Source organism: Mycetomoellerius zeteki, unplaced genomic scaffold (genome assembly GCF_001594055.1).
Source record: "Mycetomoellerius zeteki isolate Tzet28-1 unplaced genomic scaffold, Tzet1.0 scaffold114, whole genome shotgun sequence".
In the NCBI taxonomy this organism is placed as follows: domain Eukaryota; kingdom Metazoa; phylum Arthropoda; class Insecta; order Hymenoptera; family Formicidae; genus Mycetomoellerius; species Mycetomoellerius zeteki.
The window spans coordinates 886,381-911,617 of record NW_017256062.1 but is presented as its reverse complement, the minus strand read 5'-3'; the positions used below and the strand labels follow the sequence as shown (position 1 = coordinate 911,617).

The 25,237-nt window shown below is 37.5% G+C and overlaps 3 protein-coding genes across 5 annotated transcripts; 1 reads left to right on the top strand and 2 right to left on the bottom strand.

The window, feature by feature from the left end:
- Positions 1-1,796: 1,796 nt before the first annotated feature.
- LOC108729274 (histone-lysine N-methyltransferase, H3 lysine-79 specific) lies at positions 1,797-5,769 on the bottom strand. Of its 2 annotated transcripts, none has more exons than XM_018458311.1 (3): positions 5,530-5,769; positions 2,477-2,675; positions 1,797-2,335 (listed from the first exon to the last, which is right to left on the bottom strand). In XM_018458311.1, exons 2-3 carry the CDS (start codon positions 2,645-2,647, stop codon positions 1,982-1,984), a joined length of 525 nt encoding a protein of 174 aa, XP_018313813.1. In that variant the 5' UTR covers positions 2,648-2,675; positions 5,530-5,769; the 3' UTR covers positions 1,797-1,981. The 2 variants fall into 2 exon arrangements, with proteins under 2 accessions (XP_018313813.1, XP_018313822.1); XM_018458320.1 differs by having other exon boundaries at positions 2,477-2,641.
- A 328-nt stretch (positions 5,770-6,097) lies between these two features.
- On the bottom strand, positions 6,098-10,335 carry Usp1 (ubiquitin specific protease 1). The gene is made up of 7 exons (XM_018458298.1): positions 10,116-10,335; positions 9,697-9,876; positions 8,932-9,170; positions 8,600-8,829; positions 8,012-8,529; positions 7,543-7,735; positions 6,098-7,266 (listed from the first exon to the last, which is right to left on the bottom strand). The coding sequence occupies exons 2-7, from the start codon at positions 9,863-9,865 to the stop codon at positions 6,690-6,692; spliced, it is 1,926 nt and encodes a 641-aa protein (XP_018313800.1). The 5' UTR covers positions 9,866-9,876; positions 10,116-10,335; the 3' UTR covers positions 6,098-6,689.
- A 2,621-nt stretch (positions 10,336-12,956) lies between these two features.
- rin (ras GTPase-activating protein-binding protein 2) lies at positions 12,957-23,768 on the top strand. Of its 2 annotated transcripts, XM_018457573.1 has the most exons (9): positions 12,957-13,313; positions 14,877-15,066; positions 15,775-15,955; positions 16,265-16,630; positions 20,133-20,591; positions 20,663-20,858; positions 21,127-21,383; positions 21,467-21,632; positions 21,720-21,865. In XM_018457573.1, the coding sequence occupies exons 2-9, from the start codon at positions 14,969-14,971 to the stop codon at positions 21,863-21,865; spliced, it is 1,869 nt and encodes a 622-aa protein (XP_018313075.1). In that variant the 5' UTR covers positions 12,957-13,313; positions 14,877-14,968. The 2 variants fall into 2 exon arrangements, with proteins under 2 accessions (XP_018313075.1, XP_018313084.1); XM_018457582.1 differs by lacking the exon at positions 12,957-13,313 and having other exon boundaries at positions 14,969-15,066; positions 21,720-23,768.
- Positions 23,769-25,237: the final 1,469 nt, after the last annotated feature.

The window sequence follows — 25,237 nt, the reverse complement described above, 5'->3', positions numbered from 1 at the left end:
AAGCCACTCATCACTGCAGCATTTTATAATATTGAATTTTGTGAAGAAGTCTTCGATCTTTTTACACAGGAATAAGGCATTCCAAGAAATACAGCTTCCAGATTATTACGATCTTTAAAGTATCACCCTTACCATGTGACTCTCACACAGGCACTGTCTAATAACGACATGATACGTAGAATTTTGTAGGTGGTCGCAAAAAATGTTGCGAAACGATCCAAATTTCTTTAGATATGTCTTGTTTAGTGATGGAGCAACATTTCACAATACTGAGCAGCTAAACAGACATAATTGCCACCAGCTGACTTTTACTAAAACAAGTTATTCATAAATCAACATAATAGAAAATTAAAAAAAAATATTAGTTCTCGAATATCTAATTACTATAATCATTTTATTGATTCTACAACAAAGGTTACTGCGTGTGTGTTGCGTGTACGTTTCAAATGTCTATAATATTAATGTTGTAATATAAAAACACAGAGTCAACAAATTACACGTCGTATACATACAAATTGTCATATATTGCAATATATAATATATTTTTTCTATAATATAATTAATTATTTTCTTATAGTTGCGAAAACGTGTTCCCTATCTAAAACATATCGTAAAATATCCACACGACTGAACGCAATAATAAATGTATATAACGTAATGCCGCTAATATCGTCAAGTTTGTTCATCACGATGAGATGTACATACGTGAGTAAATACGATGTCACTTGCATTATTTACGATTGAGCATCGAGCCCATTATAGGAGCGCTGCCGCAGTTCGTAACGGTTAAGTAAATTGTGACGTATATTAATGCGCATGTAGAGGGAATATCGATAATGTGATATCATATGTATTAAAAACGAATTCCTCGAGGTAGATGTTCACGATTTGTTCTGCATATATTGATCCCGGTAATGACGACAAGGGCGACAAACAAATACAATATTTTGTACATATGTTTAAACTAATTCACTTTCACTCTCGGATTATAAATGTCTCGGATTAATAAGTTACTACTTTTCTTAATTACACCCAGTAGACAAGAAACATTTTGGAACATCTCAGTAACATTGTAGCAACGTTAAAATGTTTTTTGCTTACTGGACATACGTATGTGTATCATACATGTGTAATATGCATATATATTATATGTATATATTTTATGTGTGTGTAAAAGTAATAGTTGTTTGTAATTTCTGCTTTGGGAACACATTTACATGTATTGCGCGTACTTGCAGCTATTTATCTCTCTTTAACTGTAATGCGATTGCTATTACACGGTTGTTACAGTATACATTGTTATTGCAATTTTTTATGTAAATTACTTTCCATTTCTAACGATTATTGAAAATTAATAAAATTATATATATATATATATATATATTAAGGGGATCCTAAAGCCGTCTGTATTACCGACTAAATCGTAATTTTTGTATACAACAATTACTTTTTTCCTCTTTTATAGATTTGAAAATCCTTTTCCATGATTAAAGTATACGTATTAATACGTGTCTGTAAGGTGGAGTTTATGCCGAGAACGACAAAATATTTCGAAATTAAAATTTTAAGAAAAATTTTTTATCGTTCTCGGCGTTAACTCCACCTCACAGACAAGTATTAATGCGTATAGTTTAATCCCGGAAAAGAATTTTCGAATCTGTAAACGAGGAAAAAAGTAATTGTTATACAAAAATTACGATTTAGTCGGTAATACAGACGGCTTTAGAATCTCATTAAGAAAATAAATAAATTTTCAGTAAAATATCATCAAATCAGTAAAAAATTGGTATCCTCTGAATTCCGATTTTACTAAGCATTTTGTGACTATTTGATTATTATACGCCATACATGAGCATTTAGTACGGAATATTTCGAAAATTTATTTGCTTGGGGGGAGATTTTTGTTTTCACGCAATTGTTCCTTCATAAGAAACAACTATCGTAAAGTCTCGGTAAGGCACTTTCAAAACACATACAGTCATTACTTCTTCTTCTTTAGTTCGGTATCGATCTCGACTTTCTTTGTTTCTTTCTCACTGTCGCTTTTCTCTTTACTAGCGTCGTTCTTAGAGTCTTCTTTTTCTTCTTCCTCCTCCAGAAGTTTCGACTCCAGTTCGTGCTTCTTCAATTCCTCGTCCAGCAAGGCGTCCCAATCTGACATGTCTTTACCTTCGCGAACTCTTTCTAATTCTCGTTTAAGCATGTCGAGGCATTCCCTTCGTTCCTTCCATTTCTCCGACATCTCGAGACTCTTCTTCTCATCATCAATCTGATCCAACATTTCTGTCCTTTCCTTCTCCTCGCATTCTAACACATATTTCTCATAACTGTCCACCTAAAGTAGTATTAATTACATATATATGTTGGCCTATGTACTTCATATATCGTTAACAATGTGTATTGGTTTACATTATGCGTATGCATCGATTAAGAAAAACACAAGTAATTAAAATTATTGAAAGACCGTCAAGTTTACCTTATCTTGCAACATTCTTTGAACATCATTTTGCCTTTTCAAATGTTTCGGTAGCCAAAAACAGGCCTGGATCAGCCGCAAAAATATCCAAACCGCTCCAGCGAGTGCCAAATAGGAGCAAGCGGTAAACACCATGTTCGTCATGTCTACGGTTACTTGTTGGTGCTTCATAATGATAATTAATTCAATTTAAATATTCCTGCAAGAAGCACAACCATGGAAATAATTTTAAAATAATTTTAATCTTATTTAAATTAAAATACTTGTAACAATTCGCAGAACACAAACTAATAAGAATATTATATCTATGTTATAATTTTCTATCTTACAGTGTTCCTAATCCACAATGTTCTTTGCTTCCTATTTTTTGCTCATTCCTTTTTTATCTTCTTCGCGACCGTTTTATCGACAATCGCATTTATTTTTACGTGTTTCTTATCTCATACGAAGTTCATCAATACTTTTGTCTCAGGTGACAGAAAATGAAGGAACTGAGTAAAAGGCAAGAAGACAAGAAGTAAAAAGTGGAAAAAAAGCAAAAAAAAAACAGGAATTAAAGATCACATTGTAGAGTAGACTTAATTGCGGTTATGTACAGCATGTGTTATATTACACAATATATTGTTGAGTGGGAAATTATAAAATAAATGTAATATATTACTGTTCGTATTTTGCGGGAATAATACGAATAACGATTTGAGCAATACGAAGATAAGCAATTTTACTTAATGAAGAAATGTCTTGAGAAAATGTTTGTGCTATCGTTTGTCAACTAAACTAAAAGTATTGAAATTCCCTCTTTTAAATTTTATGTGAGTAATAGATAAAAGTGGTTTATGAAATTTTATTGATTTCTACATAAAACTTAAAGTAAATTATGTGCTTTTATTCCACGACTTCAGGAGATGCTCTCACAAAAGGGAACATCTGCTATTGTTCCTCTTCGATTTTAATATTGTAATGAACTTTGGATATGTTAAAATATAAACAAAAATGAAGGTTATGATTTTTTTTTATAAGCTGAGTCGCACATTAAAGGAGTGAAACTCTCTCTTAAGAAAAAAAGATCAGTTTCTTCTTTCACAGCGAATATCGTCTAAATTATAAAAAATATAAAAAATGTTTCAAATAAAAATTGAATAGTTGCAAGAGTTATAATAATAATAGAAAGAATTTTTAAACAAATTTTTATTTTTCAATAAATGAAAAAAATTAAAAAAATATTTTTTAATTATTCTTATAAAGTATATATATATATTCTTAAAATTATTCAACTTTTATTTAAAATGGTTTTTCATATCTTTCATAGTTTAATCGATATTCTCTGAAAGAAAAAATCAATTTTTTCAAAGCAGTGATTTTTCCACCCTCTTAACGTGTGACACTTAACACATATTTAAAAAATCGCGTCTTTTATTTTTATTAATATTTTAACGTATCCAAAACTTATTAAAAATCAAAGATGGACAGTTGGCTGATTGCGTTCCCTTGTCAGAATCTTTTGTTAAAAAAAGTCGTTCTTTATTCACGACTTGTTAACTTGGTGACTCTTATGCAAAGCGCGTCATTGATTTTGCGGTCAAATAATGCGTGCGATATTCTCTTTTTCTCATGCCTATATCATTCAACTCTAGTGTTGCATAAGTATATCATTCACGAGACAGTGCACTACGTTGCAGTTGCAGACTCGACTAGGCGATTATACGTGGTGATAAGTGACCTACTACGGGTCTCGCCGTGTGCTTTAAACACATCGCGGGGAGGACGACGTTGAAATCCGTATCCCGCGACGAAACGCTGGACGTATTTGGGTTGATTCATTTCGATAACGTTGACAAACGGTTCCTCGACGGAAACGAAATATTTTCGATGACGCGTTACAGTTTCGTGAACAGCGTGCTCAGATATATCACGTCGCGTCGCGACATCAGTTTATCGGTGTCTTTGCGACTGTTGTGTATCGATCACGTTCAGAATGCGAATGTATACAATATATACGGCGTGAAAAAGAAAGCTTGAAATTTCCATTAAGATCCTCATCGCGGAAGTTATTAATATTGAGAGGCCAAAGGAAGATGATTTATGCATCGTGCCGATGTCCTTGCTAGGTCTTTCGCGATAGAAACTGTTTGCACACGATTTACGTAACTTTCGAAAATGGTGAAAATTGTGTGTTTACGTCAATATACAATTATTTCCTTATTACTTTACTCACCATAATGATAATGAATTCGATGCTTAATAATTACGAACGAATATGTCTCGGACACGTTGTGTACTCGAAAAAAAGCACAAAAAGAAGAAAACTCATTAAGAAATTCTAAACGCAAAATATGTAAATGTTTGAAACGTAAAATTTGGATACCGTTATTGAAATGTAAAAATTATAATACAGAATTTTTTCTTTATGAAATTTATTAGTAATAGCGTTGCATTAAATAATACGTGGCAAAATAATATTTTAAATAATATGCTGTGAAATAGATCCCTGGTGAAAAAATTTCGCTGAAATATATTCCACGTTTGGAATACCTTTCGATAAAATTTCAGCATTTCAGAAAAATTCAGTTTAATTTTAACGATTTTTAACCGAAAAATTCATTTTTAGCAAAATTTCAGCAAAATTTTAGAGTAATTTCAGTTTAATTTCAACGATTTTTCAGTATGTTAGCTGAAAAATTCACTTTCAGTAAAATTTCAGCAAATTTTCAGCAATTTCGCTGAAATGTTCCAAAACGTGGAATAATTTCAGCGAAATTTTTTTCACCAGGGATATTTTTCAAGTATTTCTCTAAAATATACAAAGTAATAGATATCAATATAAATTAATGCAGCACTCATTATAAAAGATATAAATTCGTAATTATATTTTAATAAAAATAAAAAAAATTAGTTGTTATAAAAATTAACATTATACGACTTTTTCCAAATTAATTAACAAACGTTATATTATAGGAACAAAAAGTTTTGATCAAATTGGTTTCTTATTCATACATTTTGCTAAGTAAATCTTCAAGTATAAAAAATATTATTTAATTAATTTAGCCACTTGCCTTTTGCCTTACTCGAGGAATGTCGACGAGAACATAGCCATGTAGGAACGTACTTCACCTAAGAGATATGAACTACTGAATGTATCACGTCTGGAAGTAGTAGGAACTACTATGTGTCCGACTGACAGGTGGAACGTTACTCCACTACTGACCCCCTATGGAAATGATCGATATATGGATGTAGCCACGTATGATTGAGCTGACACTATACAAATATTTCAGCATGTGTACACGCGACATTACGAAAGACCGTATGTGCATATACGGCAAAGATAAAATTTCGCCGAATTTATTCCTAACTGGAATTTAGCAGAGTTCGCTGACGGCTATGAGGATGAAAAGAATTTCTTTCCATCGATCGTGCATCAATAGCTCTTTTTCATTATATTGTAATTCAAGATTGATTCACGTGAAGAACTCTTTATTTACTCAAACAGATGGAAATTGAATTGTAGCTACTTTCCAGCGTGTGATCGATTAATATCGAAAAGTACTTGTGGAACGATAGACGTTTGTAATAAACGACGTTCTAAAATATTCAAGCTACGTCGCCAATGACGTCTATCGGTATAAAGTCGCTTGTAGATTTTCTAAGGATTGGGTCAGGTGCCTCCATCTCACGATACGGCACAAAGCACGTGCGATAGACAGGTGTGTCAAGAATACATAATTTTTTTTTATTTTACAGATAACTGAATGATAAAACGTTCCACGTCCCAACTAAGGCTAAGTCGTCTACGCGCGGAATCGCGTCGCTCGCTTTACGATTCGTTAAATCGAGCTCGATGGTGTTTCGTTACATATACAGAGGTCGATTCGTATACCACCCGATCTCGCCGGGACTCTACCTTACGTAACATGATTGGCGATAGACAGTTTTACTTCCTACGAAAATAATACACGCTCGCCTCTCTAAAACCCGATGCGGCACGTATAGAGGAAGAAGAACTCGGGTGATCTGGAATGTGCGATACATCACAGCGCGTAATTATTGGAGAATACGGAGGAAGAGAAGAGGGAGAGGAGAAGGAAGAGAGGGCAAGTATGGGAAGAACGAGGCCCGTTTTTGTCATCGTGTGCTCGTTGCCTCGCTTGGAATTCCAAACCGAGACATTTTGATATTAAACTTCCGTCGCGGGAGGGAGACAAAAAACGGCGGCTTACGTCGTCGACCTCACGTAGAACAAGAGATAAGGGGTGGCGGAATTCCGCGCGTTGGGCGCTAATTTGTCCTCGAGTTCTCGCAGTGGGATCACGTGTACCGCCTCATCGTCGCACTCCAGCCATGTGACGCCCTGTTTATTTCGTTTAATGCCGCAACAGTCCATGCTACGACAGCCGATCCTATTCACCAGCTGTTCCTTATTCTCGTTTGTGCTGGGCTTGCTTCTGTACAAGTACTTAAGTATACCCAATGGTTTGTCTGAAGAGGAAGAAGACGATGACGAGTTCGCGCTCGCGGTACCAGCCTGACTCAAATTCTGCCGTTTATTGTCGCGATCGCATTGGGAATACTCCGCGTACGCAGGTTCGTCGGGTAAACGTGTATAAGCGACGTAATGACCGGCGGTCATCGTTGCACCTTGGTGCATTATAACCGAATATAATTTGTACACGTGTCGCGTCTCCGTGCTACTACCAGCTGTCGTCCCATGGGTCTCATCATTACTGCACTCCTCGCAGAAGCATTGCAAGGTAAGTGGCGTGGGCATGTGATTATTGATTTTCTCCATCGAACTGAAAAAGTAAATTAGACTGCAATCGCAATGCAAAATATTGCAAAAGTTTTTCAATATAATAAATGTAAGGACTCAAAAGCAAAATTATGTGTGATAAATTTCTTAAAGAAAATTAATTAGCAAAACATTTGTAATTTTAATGCAGCTGCTACTTTTATGATTGTTACGAATGTTAAAATATGCAAATATTTTTTGATATTTTTTATAAACTTTGAACTATATTTTTCAGTTATTTATTGTTTCTAATTGTACTGAAAGATCGTACGAGACTTACCCAGCAGCAGTAGAAAACCTCTTCAACTGCAAGATAAGGAGTCTGGGTAAGGAAGGAAAACATACGGCTCTACGAGCTTCATTATACCGTAGGCACCGTGCACACCAGTACTTATCCCTACCCCAAAGCAATTCACTAGTCACTACAGCGCGTTTGTATACCTCACTGCTATCCACCAATTCACCATCATTATCTATAAAGAAAAGTCACGTTACTATGAATTACAGATTAATTATGGAATGTATAAAACATTTAAGCTAGGTTATTCCATCTTTCGAAAAAAAAACTTCAGAGAGCTCGCTCTTATTCTTTTATTCCCTTACTCTTTTGTCTATCCTCTATTCCTTTGATTATACAAAGTACTTTACACAAAGTTAGAAAAATATGTCGCACGAGCTCAAACGATATTATTAATAATAGCATATCTTTTTGATCTCACATGTACTACGAATAGAAATTAAGTGCATACCTTTCTCATTCGAACGATCGATGTCAATGGGAACGCATATATCGCAAAATGTCTCCTTCCTTTCCGTCACGTGTTCACATTCGAGACATGTTGTGCGCAATAGGCTGACACCTTCAAAATCCTCTGAGATAAAACATTTCTTGCTTTCCGGCTTACGTATTCCAATCTCGCCGTTACTTTCGACAAACTCTGCGTGACCGTTCTCATACAGTCTCGCGGGTCCTACGACGCCGTTCGTATTTGGCTGCGCAAGAGATACCGAACTCCCTCTGCTCGTAATCTTCTTCTTCTTTCTGGACTTACGAATGCTTCTCTTCCCGGAACTGCTGCTCTCTGACTGTGTGTCTGTCGACGAGTGATTTGCGGTAAATTCAGGAAAACCACCGTTGCTTTGACCGAATTGGCTCTCTCTATATCTGACCAATAATTGAAAAGTCTCTCTAATGTTATCAAGCAAACAGACTAGCAGCTCGTGAGCATCCTGCTGCTGATTTCCTTCAAATATTGGATTTACTTCTCTACAAGAAAATCAATGCAAAAGTAATGTAAACACAAAACATATTTACAATTTGATATCAGCATACATACCTAAGAGCTTGTAAAAAGGCATCCGGTTGATACGGTTCGCTATTCTCTCGTACTTCCGAAGCTCGTAGTGCCATAAAGAGCTCGTGTAATCTTTCAGTGGCTATTTGAATACGTGGTTTATTGGCTTCTGATGTTGACCCAGCTAATGCCAATAGATCTTTACTGCTCCAACTACGACTACTGCTCGATGTTAACGATACACCGGTTCTACCTAATGAAGAAGATTTGGCCTACAAAAAGAAATATTGATAATTTAAAATTTGGATTAACATGTATACATAAACAAAACAATTTCGTTTTAGAACAAATTAATCTGTTTATTTAGTAATTACTTTTGTCTGAAGTTGCTTATCATTTAGGTTAGACAAGTCAGTGGCTAGATGATGTAAATTGTGCAGAAAGGAAGGCGCGAATCGTAAAGTATATAATACACTATTGAGGAAGCAGGTATTTCCTAGATTGCATAAAGTGGCTATCTTCAATCCTTCCGAACTGGTACCAGACATGTCGTAACTTCCATCCTGATAATTGCTAACCTGATTTCGATAGCCATTCAACATTTTGCTTGTACCTTTACAGAATCAAAATATAATCAAAGATATGTTTCAATTGAAATCATACACTATCCAATAAAAATAACAAATAATAACATAATATCAATGTTGTAATTCTATTCAGCAATAAATATAACATATGTTGTACATACTAGTTACATTATTGAATATGAAATTATAATATTGATGTTATACTATTATTGCTTTATATTTATTAGGCAATTACAAATGCAATAATCTAGTAAACACCAATTAATGCTAATATAATGCCAACATTATGAATTCATACTCAATAATACAAATAGAATGACATATGTTATACATAAGTTACATCCTATACAACATCCAAGAAACATAGAAATGTTAAAATATAGGAACGTTTTTAGAACATTTGTGCTATATAGAATTGTTGAGTGAAATAGAGGTTTAAGATTGTTGAGTGAAAATTATAATATTGATATTATGTTACTGTTACTTTTGTTAACTGGGCGATTATAAATAAGGTATCATTAATAAATGAGAATAAATAAGAAGTATACGTACTAAATGAAAAATCTGTTCTATCCAGAAGGCCCCCTCTTGTGGATGTAGGAGGGGGCTGCGGGACGACAATGGGAATTGCACGTCCGCGGCCGGACAGGGACAAGCAGAACTTCTTTCTAGGAGGAACCGAGCGTTTATCTGCGTCTTCCTCCGTTTCTAATACTGTCATCTTCTGTTAACCTAAAACCATGTTACCATGTCCTATATTTCCCGTTTCGTCGAACAGACGGACGGGGAGCGCGTTTCACGTGCACGAGCTTTCCCGTCTGTCCAGTCTCGCATACGCTCGTCGAGAATCGTCGAGAAACCTCGGGTTTACGTGAACTTCGAGACGATTCGGTCGATCGCGTATCTCACGCGGACGCGGAGTCGCCGCGTGCCGCGTCGCGAGGCGAAATGTCAAAGTGCGTTTTACTCACGTGTGATCGAGTGGAGAAGTCATGGAACGCGAACGGGCTCGTTTCTTACAACGTTGCTAATGCGAGCCGGTTCCTACGCTAAGAGAATCACGGAAAACGACTGTCCGGAAACTCGTTGCAATAAGCTACATGATCTCCGAACCAGCGTCCCGAATTAACGAATCCGCCTTGAGCTCACACCGCTCGCTGGCTCATCCCCGTCAACCCTACGAGACAACTTCACGCGACGCAACAACTAGACCAGGGCCGTGAGGGGCTCTCTGGGGGGGGGAGGGGGATTTGCACGTCGCGATCGAGGATACAGAAGAGGTCTGTTCGCGTTGCTTGCACTTTTGGCACTCGACATCTTCGCTTTCTCTCTTTTCAAGGCCAAATATATATCTATCTCATTTTAAGTGCAAAAATATTTGGGGATTTCATGCAACGTGAACAGACCTAAGGTTTGTTCGCGTCGCATGCTCCAACATGTTCCAATATACTCCTACCATAGCTCTTAAGGTGCCTTTTCATGCTGACGCTCGACGCTCATTTTCAGCGTCAAAATAGGTCACGTGATCAAAATTAACGCTTGATATTCGTCAATTTCTATCACGTGATTTATATTAACGCCGAAAATGAGCGTCAAGCGTCAACATGAAAAGATGCCTTTATGCGGGGTCTACAATAGAAGTCGTAGCGGTCGTAGGGTCTTAAGTCGTAGAAAATTGACCAATCACAGTCGATTATTCTTCTCATATTTGACTGTGATTGATCAATTTTCTACGACTTCTATTGTAGACCCCGCATTAGGCCGGAATCAGACTACGCATTGAAGATTGAGGTTGAAGGATTGAAATTTGACCAATCGAAACGAAAGGAGCTAAAATTTCTTTGTCCTTATTGGTCAAATTTCAATTCAACGCGCTTGATAGAGTGAGTAAGAGCTATGGTAGAAGCTTGTTGGAACATGTTGGAGCATGCGACGCGAACAAACCTAGAAACGTGCGCCCATCAGCGCTCCAAACAGATACAGAACCAATTAGGTTCGTCGCAGCATTGACGAGATGCTGTGATTCGTTCTTGACTAAAGTCCCTAGAAATAGAGAGTCTGGACATTCGGGATTCCGCGTGATTGGTACACGTGACTTGATGCTCTCACAATGGCAGCACCAATACGGAACCTTAAGGCCATCACACGTACAAAAATTTTAGTTCTAATCGTAAGGCCGTAAGCAAATCGGCCAATCACAGTCGAGCGTTTTTAAACGCGAGATCGTAATTTTGATTGTGATTGGTTGATTTGCTTGCAACCTATGATTACGACTAAAATTTTTGTACGTGTGATGGCCTTCACTTTACTTATATTTGTATCACTTTTTAATTTAAACAATACAACGAATTTATAAGGAATTAATAAAATTTCTTATACCATATGTCGAAAAACACAAATGTCACTTAACCTTGCAGAGAAACGAACAGCTTTTTGGCGTTCAATTTATTCTCACCACATTTTTTGCCCATAAAGCACGACATTCACTGTCTTTAGGAAATTCTTTCATTATATAACTTTGGCTGTTGAATTATTACAAAAGGGTGCTGCACAGCCAACAATTTTTTAATAATTTTCAGATTTAACACGCGTTTCACAGTGTTTCATTTTTTCGAATTAAAATTTAAGTTTAGGTTAGATATGTGTGAACGTTAGAAAAAGATACCATGTATGTTTCATTCTCGTGTGATTTTGATAAAATTAGAGACTCTGTAGAGAAAGAGAAAATGGGTGCATTCAGTACCACGACCGCTCACTGAGCGCTCAGTGAGTTCTTGTATCTGTTTGGTCTATATTTTTAGTTCTAACGGAATATGCCAATAAGATGCAAGCGCTCACTGAGCACTCACTAAACGATTGTAGTACTGAATGCACCAATTGTAAGGACGGAATCAGACTATGCATTGAAGATTGAGGACTATGTTCCAAAATTGACTGCCAGTACTGAAAATCTATAGTGCACGTAACGTAAATTGTAGCATTTTCTGTGCTGGCAGTAAATTTAGAACACAGCCGAGGTTGAAGATTGAAAGATTGAAATTTGACCAATAAGGACAAAGAAATTTTAGCTCCTTTCATTTCGATTGGTCAAATTTGAATTTTTCAATCTTCAATCTCAATCTTCAATGCATAATCTGATTCCGGCCTTATGCGGGGTCTACAATAGAAATCGTAACGGTCGTAGGATCTTAAATCGTAGAAAATCTCTGACTGCCGACCAATAACAGACCAATCACATATTAAATCAGTCTTATTGTGATTGGTCCATTGCGCTAGAGCAGTAGCAACACTATGGGCGAGTTCAAGACTGCAAAGCGGCTAGGCATGCTTATCGAGCGATTGAATATGATTGGTTGGATCTATAAGTAATAACCAATTACGTTCATTTGCTCGGTGAGCAGGCTAGCCGCTTTGTCAACTTGAACGCGCCCATTGTGTCATTTGTGTCGCTTGTTGGAAGGCACACACTATGTCTATGGTGCGAATAAAACTTCTAGCAGCTGCAAAATAAACATTGTGTTGAATGCGACCAATAAAATTATGAATATTTTAATAGATTGCTGGAAAGATTTAACGGATTTCAAAAAGCTGCTTTTTCGTTGAAACAGTCACGTGATCGGCTCTGCTCGATATGGTGCGATCGGGGAAACGGGTCAAACGAGGACGGCGAGGAACAGATGGCGCGTCAGAAGATTCCGGCTCGTGAGATGCATTATTTCTGACCAATCAACATCGACGTTCCGCGTTTTGTACGTTCAACACCGGCGCTCAGGTACTTCCGGTACCGATCCAGATTGATGCCGCCCGTCTGTGTCTCTAGGACGCCTTCGTTCGTGTATCGCCAGTTCCTCTGACTGGCGCTGCTCTGCGCGCATTTGCTGACACAGTGCCGTCGATACCACTACACAGTACAAGTACAAGCCGCGTAAACGACGAATATATACGAAATCGCGAACTGTTTTTATAATTAATACCACGAACTTACGGGCTCTGTGTCTGTGGCGTTCGCTCGATCGCTCGATCGCTCGAGGCATCACCGACCCTCGCTAAATCGTTCGCGATACCGTCGGCTTCCCGCGCGATAAGAAGCGACCGCTGCCGGTCGTGCCGAGGTGCCCCCCCCCCGATAGTTGCGTCCCCGTGCCGCACGCGAGATCGCCTGAAATCAGGTAAGTCCACCCCCCACGCTCTATTGTTGCCATCGTTGCGATCGCCGAGGCCATCGTCGCGTCGCGAGATATCTGTCCGTTCGTCGATGCACATCGAGATGATTGCTCGCTTCGTCGCTCTCTCGTGCACGAGGGGAGACGCACGCCTCCGACGGTGGAATCGCGTCACTTCGAGACCGTGCCCGTCGGCTGTCTCACCCACGCGACGTCGCGATCCGCCCCGTCCGACGGATTCTCGACGTCGCGTCTCCTCCGCGCTGGCGTGTTCCTGTACGGGTCATCGGGAAACATCGCCATGCTTGCTGATGCTTGCGCGAGCGACCGGGCGCGACCGCGCGTTCTCTCTCTCTCTCTTTCTCTCTTTATCTCCCTCTCCCATCGCATCCGCGCTCTCATCGGCGTGTTCTCTCTCGTGCCTCTCACGATCCTCTTCCTCGTCCCTTTTTTGTTTCATCCTGCTCCACGGATGGAGCTCCGGGACGGGGTTGCGTGAGGAAATGGACTCTCCGTTCGGGATTGAGAAACACGTGCTTGGCAGGATACGCCGAGTATCCTCAGCGCGGTTTAGAATCGAGAGGCTATGAAGAGAGACAAAGAGATCTCGTGGGAAGGGGAGGGGGGAGAGGAGAGGAAGAGAGGTGGTGGCATGCGAAAATTTTGCCATGCGCTTCGCTACGCGCGTCGCCAATCCCTTTGTGTTTGCCGCATGTATCGTTCCGATTATTTGCGCGCTGCTTAACGAAGACGGGATTTTCGGGAGGGCTCGGGGGATTAATCCCTCGGCGAGGTCTCGCCGGCGATGATTCCAGAACCCAAGGGCACATCCCCTCCCTCTCTCCCTTCCATGGATTTTACATGCAACAGAAAATGCGAGAAAATGCGGCCTCGTGTATACCTTGGGATTCGGAGAATTCGAAGATTCTATGGGTGGAAATCACCGTAATATTTTTACTTGGAAAATAATTCAGCGCAGTAGTACGGGCATTGAATAAATCAGCCAGTAATTTAAATCCGATTAGAAATGGAATCATAAAATATTCATGAGTTATAAAGTATATAGTTCGTTTATATAGAACATTGACTATGTCTATATAATGAATGTGTGCGTGCGTTTAATATATTCTCGAAATATCTGCGACGAACGATGAAATTTGGTTTCTTTCGTCTTAACAATATCCATTTTTATATCGCTAAATTACACATATAATTAATTACATTTTTAAACAAATTTTATGAATTTATTTCTCATAATTGGTATGCATAATGGAAGATATTTCTATTTGATTATTCGTTATAATAAGAATGCTACGTGTTTTCTAAGAAATACTATTTAATTAATATATGTTCTGTGAGAGAGATATTATATTATAATTTAATTGACTTTATAAATTTAACAAACATAAATTTAATTGTATTTTTAAATCAATATTTTCAATTTAATATTATACTTTTGATCTGTTCAATTAAATGTATTGAAACATTTATTATAATTATATATATATATATATATATATCTCTCACGGTGCTCTCTCTCTAATAAAAATGTATTTTTCTTTGTTTCAGATATCTGCCTTAATAATTTTAAGATTTTACATTTGAACGTTTAGTTTGCTGTTTCCAGCGAAAAAATATTCTAGAAGTTAAAAAGTAAGAAGATGGTCATGGAGGCATCTCCCTCTCCACAAAGTGTCGGTCGTGAGTTCGTCCGACAGTATTATACATTGCTGAATCAGGCGCCTGCCCATCTTCACAGGTGATGTTGTCTAAGCTATATTTTTCCAATTTAATTTATGCCATAGATTTTTTGTCGTAACAAGCTCAAATTGTATTCAAGGAATAACAATAATTTAATAATAGTAAACAGACATTGGTGTCTTTCAACTGTTGCATATAAGTCTCCTCTAACGTTTTCCTTCATAATATTTAGAGTTTTTTTTAACTATATGAAACGCGTCGCACTAGACATGTGCGTTTAGCGAGTTTATATTTCAGCCTCTTATGAATCTAGTCACATATATGGATTAATATATTAGCACTCTTGGATGCTTTCCCGTGACAATCGGAAAACGGAATCTCGAAAAAAAAATAATAAGACCAATCATAATCATTCTTTTGTATAACGTGCTAAATTTAAATGATTGATTGGTCGTGTGACTTTTCCGAAATTCTGTTTTTCGAAATTCCGACTGTCATGGAGAAGCACCCTAAAGGTCAGACTCGAACCCGGAATCTGCCAACTATAGGTCTATTCGCGTTGCTTGAAATCATAAAAACTTTTTGCACTTAAAATAAGATAAATATATATTCGATTGTTGAGAGAGAAAGCGAAGATGCTGAATGCAAAAAGTGCAAGCAACGCGAACAAATGTTCTAAGTCAATTGCTCCTCACAGAGCCACGCGTTATTCCCTGCAGGAATATTTTTCGAACGCCGCAATAATTATTGTAAATTTTATGATTAGGTTCTACAATCAGCATTCTTCCTTCGTGCACGGCGGATTGGATTCTAATCGAGAGTGTACCCCGGCGATCGGTCAAAAACAAATACATCAGAAGATTCAACAATTGAACTTTCGCGATTGCCATGCCAAAATAAGTCAAGTTGATTCTCAGCTTACTCTTGAAAATGGAGTTGTTGTCCAGGTAAATTACATCGACTTAATATAAGATGAGAATTTAATATAAGCAGAAACGATATGATTACAATTGTATTTTATTTCTTAATAGAATATAATAGCAGAAATTTAACATGTATTAAAATATTGAATATATCATCTTCACGAAGCATCATTAATTTTTTTTAGCGCAACTCGCTTTTTAAATAATATTTATGTGTGCTTTAATTTTAAATCTTATATTATTATGTAATCCAGCATCTGATGTTGGTGATTTTAATAAATATATAATTATTATTTACATGTAATTACATATTGATGTTTTATTATCATGTAGGTATCTGGAGAACTGTCTAACGCCGGGCAACCAATGCGTCGATTCACTCAGACTTTCGTATTGGCTGTGCAAGCACCCAAAACTTACTATGTGCACAATGATATCTTCCGTTATCAAGACTTGATATTCCCCGATGAAGATGAGGCTGACGTGAGTGCCGGGGATAGTGGTGAGAGCGGCGAAAGAGAAGTGGAGGAAATTGGCCGATCTGAACCTGAGGAAGATGAACATCAAACTCAGGCGCAGCAACTGTCGGCTCCTGCTCAAGCTGCTGAACAGCAAGCTCAACCGCCTCTCATTCCGACTCAGCAACCTCCGCTGCAGCAACAACAGCCGATGTATTACGCGGCGCCACCCCAACCACACGTTAGTATAACAAAGATAATAAACATAAAGACGTAAAAGAAGTCGGATGATACCGGACATGTTTTTCCGAGATTTCATTTTTTTGAACGACAAAAATTAAATATTCTTGCACCAAAATATCCTTATAATTATATTTTTCTTAATGTAAAACTAGTCTAAAGTTTTATATTTTTAAATGTCATAACACATTTTCTTAGTTTTTTTGTAAATTAGAAGATGGTATATTGGACAGAAATATTTACAAACAAAGGAAAAAAACACTTTATTGAAAGGTCTTACTATTATCTAGGCATGATTTTAATACTATCTCTTGCTTCAATAGCTTTTAATTTATCTGATATATTTACCTAATATACTTTTCGGAACATAATATCGTTTCCTCACCTCTCTATTGTCACATTATCTCTTACTTTCTTAACAACTTATGTTTTCCTCTTCCCTTTGTCTTATCTTCTCTATATTTACTTAGAACAAAACAGCAGTCAAAATCAAATCTAAGGTTATCTGATATCACCCAAATGACACTCACTGAAAAAACAACTTACGAAATAAAATAAGAAAGATTTTAAACGTACAATTTAAAGAATATACGTTTATATTGGTGAACTAAAAACAAAATTTGACTTACATGTAATGATATGACTGATTGTTAAAGTTAACTTGTGTCGGCATAAATAACAATTACATAACAAAATTCAAAATAATACTGCCCCTATTCTTAATATGAAGAAATATTGGCTTTTACGTACAAGTGGATTTGTCAGCGTTTTGATAAATGCTGTCACACGCGTCTAAAATTATGAATTCTTATCCGATACCATCCGCTTTTCTATTGCTATTGCATTGTCAAAAAATAAGGTTTTTAACCCTTAACTGGGCGCGCCTCTCGGTCAAACATTAGTGGGCGCGCGCGGCACTGAGTGCCACAAATTTATTATTTAGGAGTTATAATAATTGAGGGGCTGGATTCTATCAAGGGATACGCGTGGATTTCGCGGGATAAGTATTGTCCGCAGGGCTAATTTTGGACATTTTTTTTCTCTAATTTCAATTTTGACGATTGATTCTTGTAGAGAATTACATTGCGCATCTTTTTTGTATTTAAACCAAATTTGTAACTTTCTTGTTTTTAAGTTATAAACGAAAAAATTAATTTGTAAAATGAAACAATTTCAATAGATTTTTATGTTTAACTCGCCATATCTCAGTCAAATATGAACATTTTTCTTTGAAATTTTTACAGAGTAAACTTCAATATGTTCCTCGAAATATAGAGCATATAAAAAGTTTTCGGAACATTTCACAGCCGAATGCCAAATTTTTCAAAATATTCCTCTCGAATTCGTAGTTTTATTCATTCGATCACAAAAGTGATCGTACGAATTTTCGAATTGCCAACCTTTACCTATACTACAATTTTGTTTATTACTTAAGGAAGTTTTTGGAAAGTTTTAGCTCTTTAAACATTAAGGTTGTAAAGTAATGATGATTTATGTGTCGATCCAATTACGTAGCGCGCAATGCGAAAGTCTGAACCGTTTATCTCCGCGGGGACAGCATGTCTATGAAGTGCATTCTATGTTTGGCTTGAAGTTGAAATGTGTCAGTGTTCATTTACTTGTTACCGTTCCTGCTACTCACTTCATTGCTGTTTTAGCGTATGACGCTTGGTCTCAAGGTTTGTTAGCGTCGCAAACTCCAACATGCTCCTACCATAGCTCCTACTCACTCTATCAAGCGCATTGGAGTGAGTAAGAGCTATGGTAGGAGCATGTTGGAACATGTTGGAGCATGCGGCGCGAACAAATCTTCAGAGACGACGCTAATCATACAGCTCTGTTGGAAATAAACCTGTTGGAATTATACCTTCATTTTTCTCGATTGTTTTTTAGAGAAATAAGATATTGTGATTTATAATTATTACAAACGTCAATGATGAAGTATTTTGGTGTTTTTTATTTTTTCTTGTACATTTTTTATGTTTATGTCGAATTATTCAAATAGTTTAGTCACAATTTATCTAATCACATAAATTGAATAAAGTAATATAACATTTGAATTCGAAGAATTTTGATAAAAAATACATTATACATTTATTATTAACAAAGAAAATCCGTAAAATTAAAAAGAAAATGCTATTGGAATCATCTGATTGTTATAAAAGAATAATTAACATAATCTTATTTTTATAAAAGTACAGCTAAAATATATTTCAAATCTAAGTAATAAATAATGATTCGTTTCTCTTTTTCTACAAGGGATACTAGGCAACTCAAACATTGAAAAAATTTTGAAACTCTGTGGAAGTAAAGTAGTTCATCCGTAACACAAAACTATTTTTTGTTCGTGCGGAATTACAGTTTTAGGGGATGAAACACCTCTTTAAAAAAAATTAGTTTTCTCTACTTTTGAAGCGAATATCATCGAAACTATAAGAGATAGACAAAAATTTCCCGAATGAAAATTGATTTGTTTCAAGAGTACTTTAGAACTATAGCCAAAGTGACCCTTGTTAATCATATACAGGGCGTCCCATTTTAAATAATGCATTAAGATTTCTCGAAAACTATGGTAGATACGGAAAAATGTTTTAAACAAAAGTTGTATGGTTCGGAGGGGGACATAAGAAGATACTATTGATTTGACCTTGGTTGGCGTCACCAAGGCCAGATCAAAGTCACGTTGATTTTTTTTAAATGAAATCCCTTATTTTTCATTACATTTTCTTGTAGTTTACCTCGAGAGCTTTCCAAAACACTATAATAGAATACTTTTTCATTAGGAATTTTTTGAGTTATAAGGCTCGAAAGTTATAGTACAGCCTGCATTAGCATTACGCAAGTTGTCCGACCGATGGCTAAAACCTCTTGAAAGTTGTTCAGGATCTTGTCCTGGATAACATTTGTCAAAATCAAGGTCATTAGAAGTTGCACCTCTTATTTTCATTTTTACGTAAAAATGAATTTTTGTATGGAAAAAGGATGGAAAAAAAATTTTTTAAACAAAAGTTGTACGATTTCAAGAGTACTTCAATGTTGTGAAGAAAAAAAATTTAAAAAAATTTTTTTGCTAACAATTGTTAAACAAAAAAATTTTAATTTTTTTTCTTCACAATACTCTTGAAACTGTACAACTTTTGTTTAAAAAATTTTTTTTCATACTTCCAACGGTATTCGGCTCGAAATAGAAATACCGTTTTTTTTTTAAAGAGGTGTTTCACTCCTTAAACATGAGTTAGCGCACGTATAAAAAAATACGTCTCTTGGATTTTCGTGTTTAACAACATATTTCATGGAGAATCAAATCAGTTCCAGACAGTTGTGAAACTTCCCTTGTCAGTACCGCGGCGTGCCCGGTTAAAGGTTAAAGTTACAAACATATTGTATAATGCAAACAGTTTTTTCTGTGTGCTCAGATTTAAATTAGTAAATAATTAAGTTTTCCAGATTTTATGATTTATCATGGGTTATGCAATTTTCTATTTTTTGTTTTTACTGGTAAGGTTCATCCGGTAATACAGCAAGTGTTGAATGGAACGGTGCACGAGGAGGTGATCAATCAACAAGCGCCACAGCAGCAGCAACAGCCGCAACAGCAGCAGCAACAACAGCAGCAGCAGCAGCAACAACAACCGCCGCCACCGCCTCCTGCACAGCAACATCCATATACAGCCGAACCAGCTGCTCAATCCCAGTTTGTACAGGAGGCAGAGCTAAGCAATGGTGAGCAGCCACAACAGCAAAGTGATAACGAGCCACAGGCCCAGACAGAGGAGAGGAATGAGCAGCCTGAGACAGAAGCATTTACTGTATCTGCACAAGAGACCGAACCTGAACATCAGGTATCCAGCGCTACTGTCAACAGCAGCGGACCCAAGACGTATGCTAATTTGGTAAAGTCTTTCCCAAGCGGTCCTACTGGTGCTACTAGTCCTCAAGCTCCTAAATTATCCATGTCTCCGGTAAGTTTTGTTTCGCGTAATGTCATTTGCAATATGAAGAAGAGGATGAATAAATTTTTTTTTCTTTACAGCCACCTATGACGAATCTACGTTTGGACGACAGGTCGCCATTACATCCTGCAAATAACGGACCGACATCTATGTCTGTATCCAATAATGTATCTACAGTTCAGCAACAGGCGCATCGAGTGGGGGGAAATCAACCACCGCAACAACAGCAGCATCCTCAGCAGCAACGCGTTCCGAGAGGGGGATTAGTTCAAAGAGGTAAAAAGAACTGGGAACTAGTACAAAGGGGACTAATACAAAGGGGACAAGGTAAAAAAAAAGAAGATAAGATAATTTTGAAGGCAGTATATAAACTTCCATACTTAAAGTAATATGGAAATGAGTTCTTTTAGCCACACATTCCTAATAAATTTGGATTATTTTTATATCAATTACTTTTTGATTATCTTAATTACTTAATTTCTCATTTTCTTTTTTTTTATAGGATTTTGTTTTGTATATAATTACATATGATTATATATCTTAGATGGAGAACGTCGTGGCACGAGACCAGGACAGTACAGTGACGCTCATCAACTTTTCCTGGGCAACTTACCACACAACGCCTCTGAAAATGATTTGCGCCAAGTATTCGAACGTTATGGTAGAGTTGCTGAGTTACGCGTGCACAGTAAATCGAATGACAGATGTAAACCGCAAGGAAATAATACCGCTCGAGTACCTAATTACGGATTTATCACGTTTGAGGATCAACAGGTTGTGACCAAGGTGTTAAACTCCTTGGTAAGTTTATCTCCTAGATAGCTACTAGATATAGTCTTGTTTAATAGAAACAGAATTTGGTGCTTTTATTATGATTGTTTCAGCCCATCTATTACCCTGATGAGAGTGGACAAAAGTTGAACGTGGAGGAAAAGAAGGTTAGACCCAGGCCCATGTTGGATGGTAGTGGTGGCAGATTGAACTCCGGCGATGGTGGCATGCGCTCCATGGGAGGTCAACAGCAGCAACAGCAGCAGCAACGTGGACCAGGTAATTTCTAGACTATTCTTCTTCACAATTTAGTAATTTTCTTAGTAAAATTCTTTTATTTACCAATTCATTGTTGATTTAATTCAGGCGGACCCGGAGGCGTAATGAGAGGTGGACAGCATGGTGCACGAGGTGGTCGTGGAGGTTTTTCACGAGGTGGTGATGGTGGTAGGGGTGGCGGCATGCGACAGCCGGGCAATCCGAGTAATCCTGGCTACCAAAATCGTCGCTAATACCGGCCATACTATGCAACAGCCTCCTCCTAATTTCGTCTATACTGAATAAAGTCACCGGTACCATCACACATCTGCCATCTTCATTTCAAGAAGCGGAATCCAGAACTATTTCGTCGCACGACCTCGTCACTGACGCCAATCTCATGCTTAAACGTCGCTTGCAACGTTCGTCAAGCAACAGCAACAACCGACATTAGCTGACGTAGCTCAAAAAAGAATTGTACGAAATATGAGCTCGAACATGGATGACGTGCCAATCGAAATCTCTGCCGAGGATCACTTCTCACACGAGACTTTGAGCTTAGTGGTGTGTGTATCTGAAATCATCGGTCAGACAGGCGATGATCATTGGTTCGAATTCGTTCTTCGTACATCGACAATCGGGCAATTCCGTAGGACTTTGCGACGCGAAGTACTCACATGCAATCATAGACACATACATACATATACACGTGCAACCGTGCAACAAGAAGAGCATACAGGAGAACGTTGTCGGAGTGTGGCAAATTTCAGTGCAAACGGAAAAAGGCAACGGAACGTGATCTGAAATCGGGGAAATTGTGTCGGAACTCTTTGTGTGGTTTCAGAGTAGTGCGCAACATTCGTCACTCCGCGCGTTTCCTCCGGCTCGCCAAATCGCAGGACGAAAAGGCAGCGGAGCGAATTCCGGTGCACACACACACACACACACCACATAACTAAGCGAGGGGCGACCAAGCGAGATCGAAGCGAATGAAGGAATGTCGCTGTGACATGCATAAATCTCATACGCTTTTGAGTCGACTCGTCAACCGCTAACGAAAACGTCCCGTTGCCCAAAGTGAAGAATCGGCGTAGATAAAAAAATCGCACGGAACAAATCCCGACGAAACGACTACAGGATCCCAAGACTGTGTCCCGGTTGCACGCGGCAAAAAAGAAAAAATAAAAGGAAAGGCGACAGTTTCTTTTCTTCTACGATCTTCTCCTTTATTTATATTGCCGATCATCGATTGACCGGTATCGATCGTAGACAGGACAATGCTTTTAAACTGCAGTAACTGGTCTCGCCGTTTTCCCTTGCTCCATCCGCATACAAGTATACAATCCTGGCCGCATCTCGTTGCAGTTCGGAACTTTTTGTTCGTGCCTATCTTATTTCTGGTCTTATCTTCCTTCCCTATCCCTTTTCTTCTAGAAACACACCTTTCTGCGCTACTCTGTCCTCTCTTCTAGACTCTTTCTATTGTAGCATCTACCTCCCTTTCCCTTCACATACATACTTATTATTACTTTCGTTTAGGTAAAGTTAATTAGGATCGCGCACGCGCATGGTCTGACGTTGTATCGCCCGATCGCTAAATTATCAGTTGCATGGCAGCGTTTTCACGAGGGTCAATAATGTCTTCTGGTAATCACAGAATTCGTATTACGCTAAGCATTAAATGTGAGCATTAAAACCATACACACAGTGCGGAAATGCGTCCAACGTAGCGATAGAGCATTTTCGTGCTATGTGAGCAACATCCTTTTCGGAATATGACGCACCAATTTCTCTCTGGACAATATTATCTGTTCACATTTTTTTGACGAAGTACATTTATATATCGTAGACTGCTTAGAGTATGAAGTGAAACAAGAGTTCTAGTCAGCAACGCTCACAAGCAATGCAACGAGAAGAAGGATCCTGTGATTATTAGAGATTGGGCGATGCGTCTCTCCTGGCCTATCAGCTTTCATTCCTTTACGAAACTAACGGAATTTTGGAAGCGGATGGTCTGAAATCCGCGCGATACTGTAGTAGAAAGTAACGTCAAGCAAATTTTTAATTTTCCCTTATGTTTTGAAGAAGAAAGAACATTAAAAATTTGCATTTGATAATAAGTAGTGAGAAAGTGAAAGAGAGAAAGAGACAAAGATGGAGAGAGAGAGAGAGAGAGAGAGAGAGAGAACGAGAACGAGAGAGCATGAGAGAAAGAAAGTTTGTGTTAGTTTGTATTCTTCGTCGTCGTGATCAAGATCATCGTGGAGATTGTTAACGTAGATCACGCACGAGCGCGACTCCACATCCGCAGTAGTTTGTAATTGAAAAGAAAAAAGTAAAAAAAAAACTCGTCGCGATGCCCCGCGTCTGGGACACGGCGACCGCGCCCCCTCTTCGGGGGCCCCGCCTCGTTTAACGTTACATTTTTTTAAGCATGCACTCTAGGGATTAATATTCGTCATGTAGTATTATACGCAATGTTAGTGTCTCGTTTAACAAGACTCGGGACAGTGACGACATAACGATGACGATGACAGACTGACAATTGACAATGACATAATGACAATGGCGGCGATGATAACGCGGCCGCTCTGACGCAGACGCGGACAAAGGGATAGGTTTCGCGTAGCTGCGATTTGCTTTTTTTCGGAAAATAGTTAAAAACAAATAAAAAAGGACGAGTAAAACCTACGAGCATCTCAAACATGCGTTCTCGTTGGGTATACAATATCTTGCAATTCTTAAGCCTATCTTTTCGTTATAAATATTATAAAAAAAAGCGCTACGTAGGAAGTAATGAAGGTTCGACCCATTTTTATCCTACTTCTTTATAAGTTAGTTTAGTAACGCGTGTAAACGTATTTCCGGAATTTTGTCGGTAGTTATCACGTAATTGGCATACTTTAATATTGTTAAAAAAAAGCGAAAAAAAGAAAAATTGATCATTAAATCTGAACTAGAAATATACAGGATGGAGCACTCAACTTTATCACTTCTCTCTTCCTTGCGGCAGAATATTGCGTATGTGATTATGAATGAGGATCGCAAAATTAAGATAGGTCACTTTCATGTTCCTTTCATTCAATTACAATTATTTTATTCTAATATGAAAATTTTGATCTACTTAAACTATTAACAATCATTTTCAAGAATATTTTTTTTATATTTTCAAATTATTGTATAGACATATTTATATCTTTACATGACATCCTTTTTATCAAGTAAAACATACCAATTGAAACACATTGCGATCACGTTATTCATTACATATTCTTAACACTTCGACTGAAATTTCACCCGCAATTTCTTGGAAACCATGGCATTCCCATAAAGATTAAGAATCTTACCTCTCTCGCTTCAATCACGTTTCGAATGATAAATACGAATTAAAATAGGAATCATTCGTATACATAAGTGCCATAATTCCCAAGAAAACTGAGTATCATGCACATAACTGTAAAATATAGCAGTCAAAGTGTTAAAGAAGAAATTAAACCTGAACATAGTATGGTAATATTAGATACAACTCATGCTCAGTTAAGGCAAAATTTTTGCAGTGATGTGCACTTTGTTTAGCAAATATATTTATCGCCTTAAACGAGATTTAAATTAATACTGTAATGGTA

Bases quoted from the DNA above. Each gene is read 5' to 3' on its own strand.
- rin (XM_018457582.1), top strand. From the start codon at position 14,969: ATGGTCATGGAGGCATCTCCCTCTCCACAAAGTGTCGGTCGTGAGTTC. The intron at 15,956-16,264 runs GTAAATTACATC...ATTATCATGTAG, and splicing joins AAAATGGAGTTGTTGTCCAG to GTATCTGGAGAACTGTCTAA. The intron at 21,633-21,719 runs GTAATTTCTAGA...GATTTAATTCAG, and splicing joins GCAGCAGCAACGTGGACCAG to GCGGACCCGGAGGCGTAATG.
- LOC108729274 (XM_018458311.1), bottom strand. From the start codon at position 2,647: ATGAAGCACCAACAAGTAACCGTAGACATGACGAACATGGTGTTTACC. The intron at 2,336-2,476 runs GTAAACTTGACG...ATACTACTTTAG, and splicing joins AAAGAATGTTGCAAGATAAG to GTGGACAGTTATGAGAAATA.
- Usp1 (XM_018458298.1), bottom strand. From the start codon at position 9,865: ATGACAGTATTAGAAACGGAGGAAGACGCAGATAAACGCTCGGTTCCT. The intron at 9,171-9,696 runs GTACGTATACTT...GATTCTGTAAAG, and splicing joins TAGAACAGATTTTTCATTTA to GTACAAGCAAAATGTTGAAT. The intron at 7,267-7,542 runs GTAAGTCTCGTA...TTACTTTTTCAG, and splicing joins AGGTTTTCTACTGCTGCTGG to TTCGATGGAGAAAATCAATA.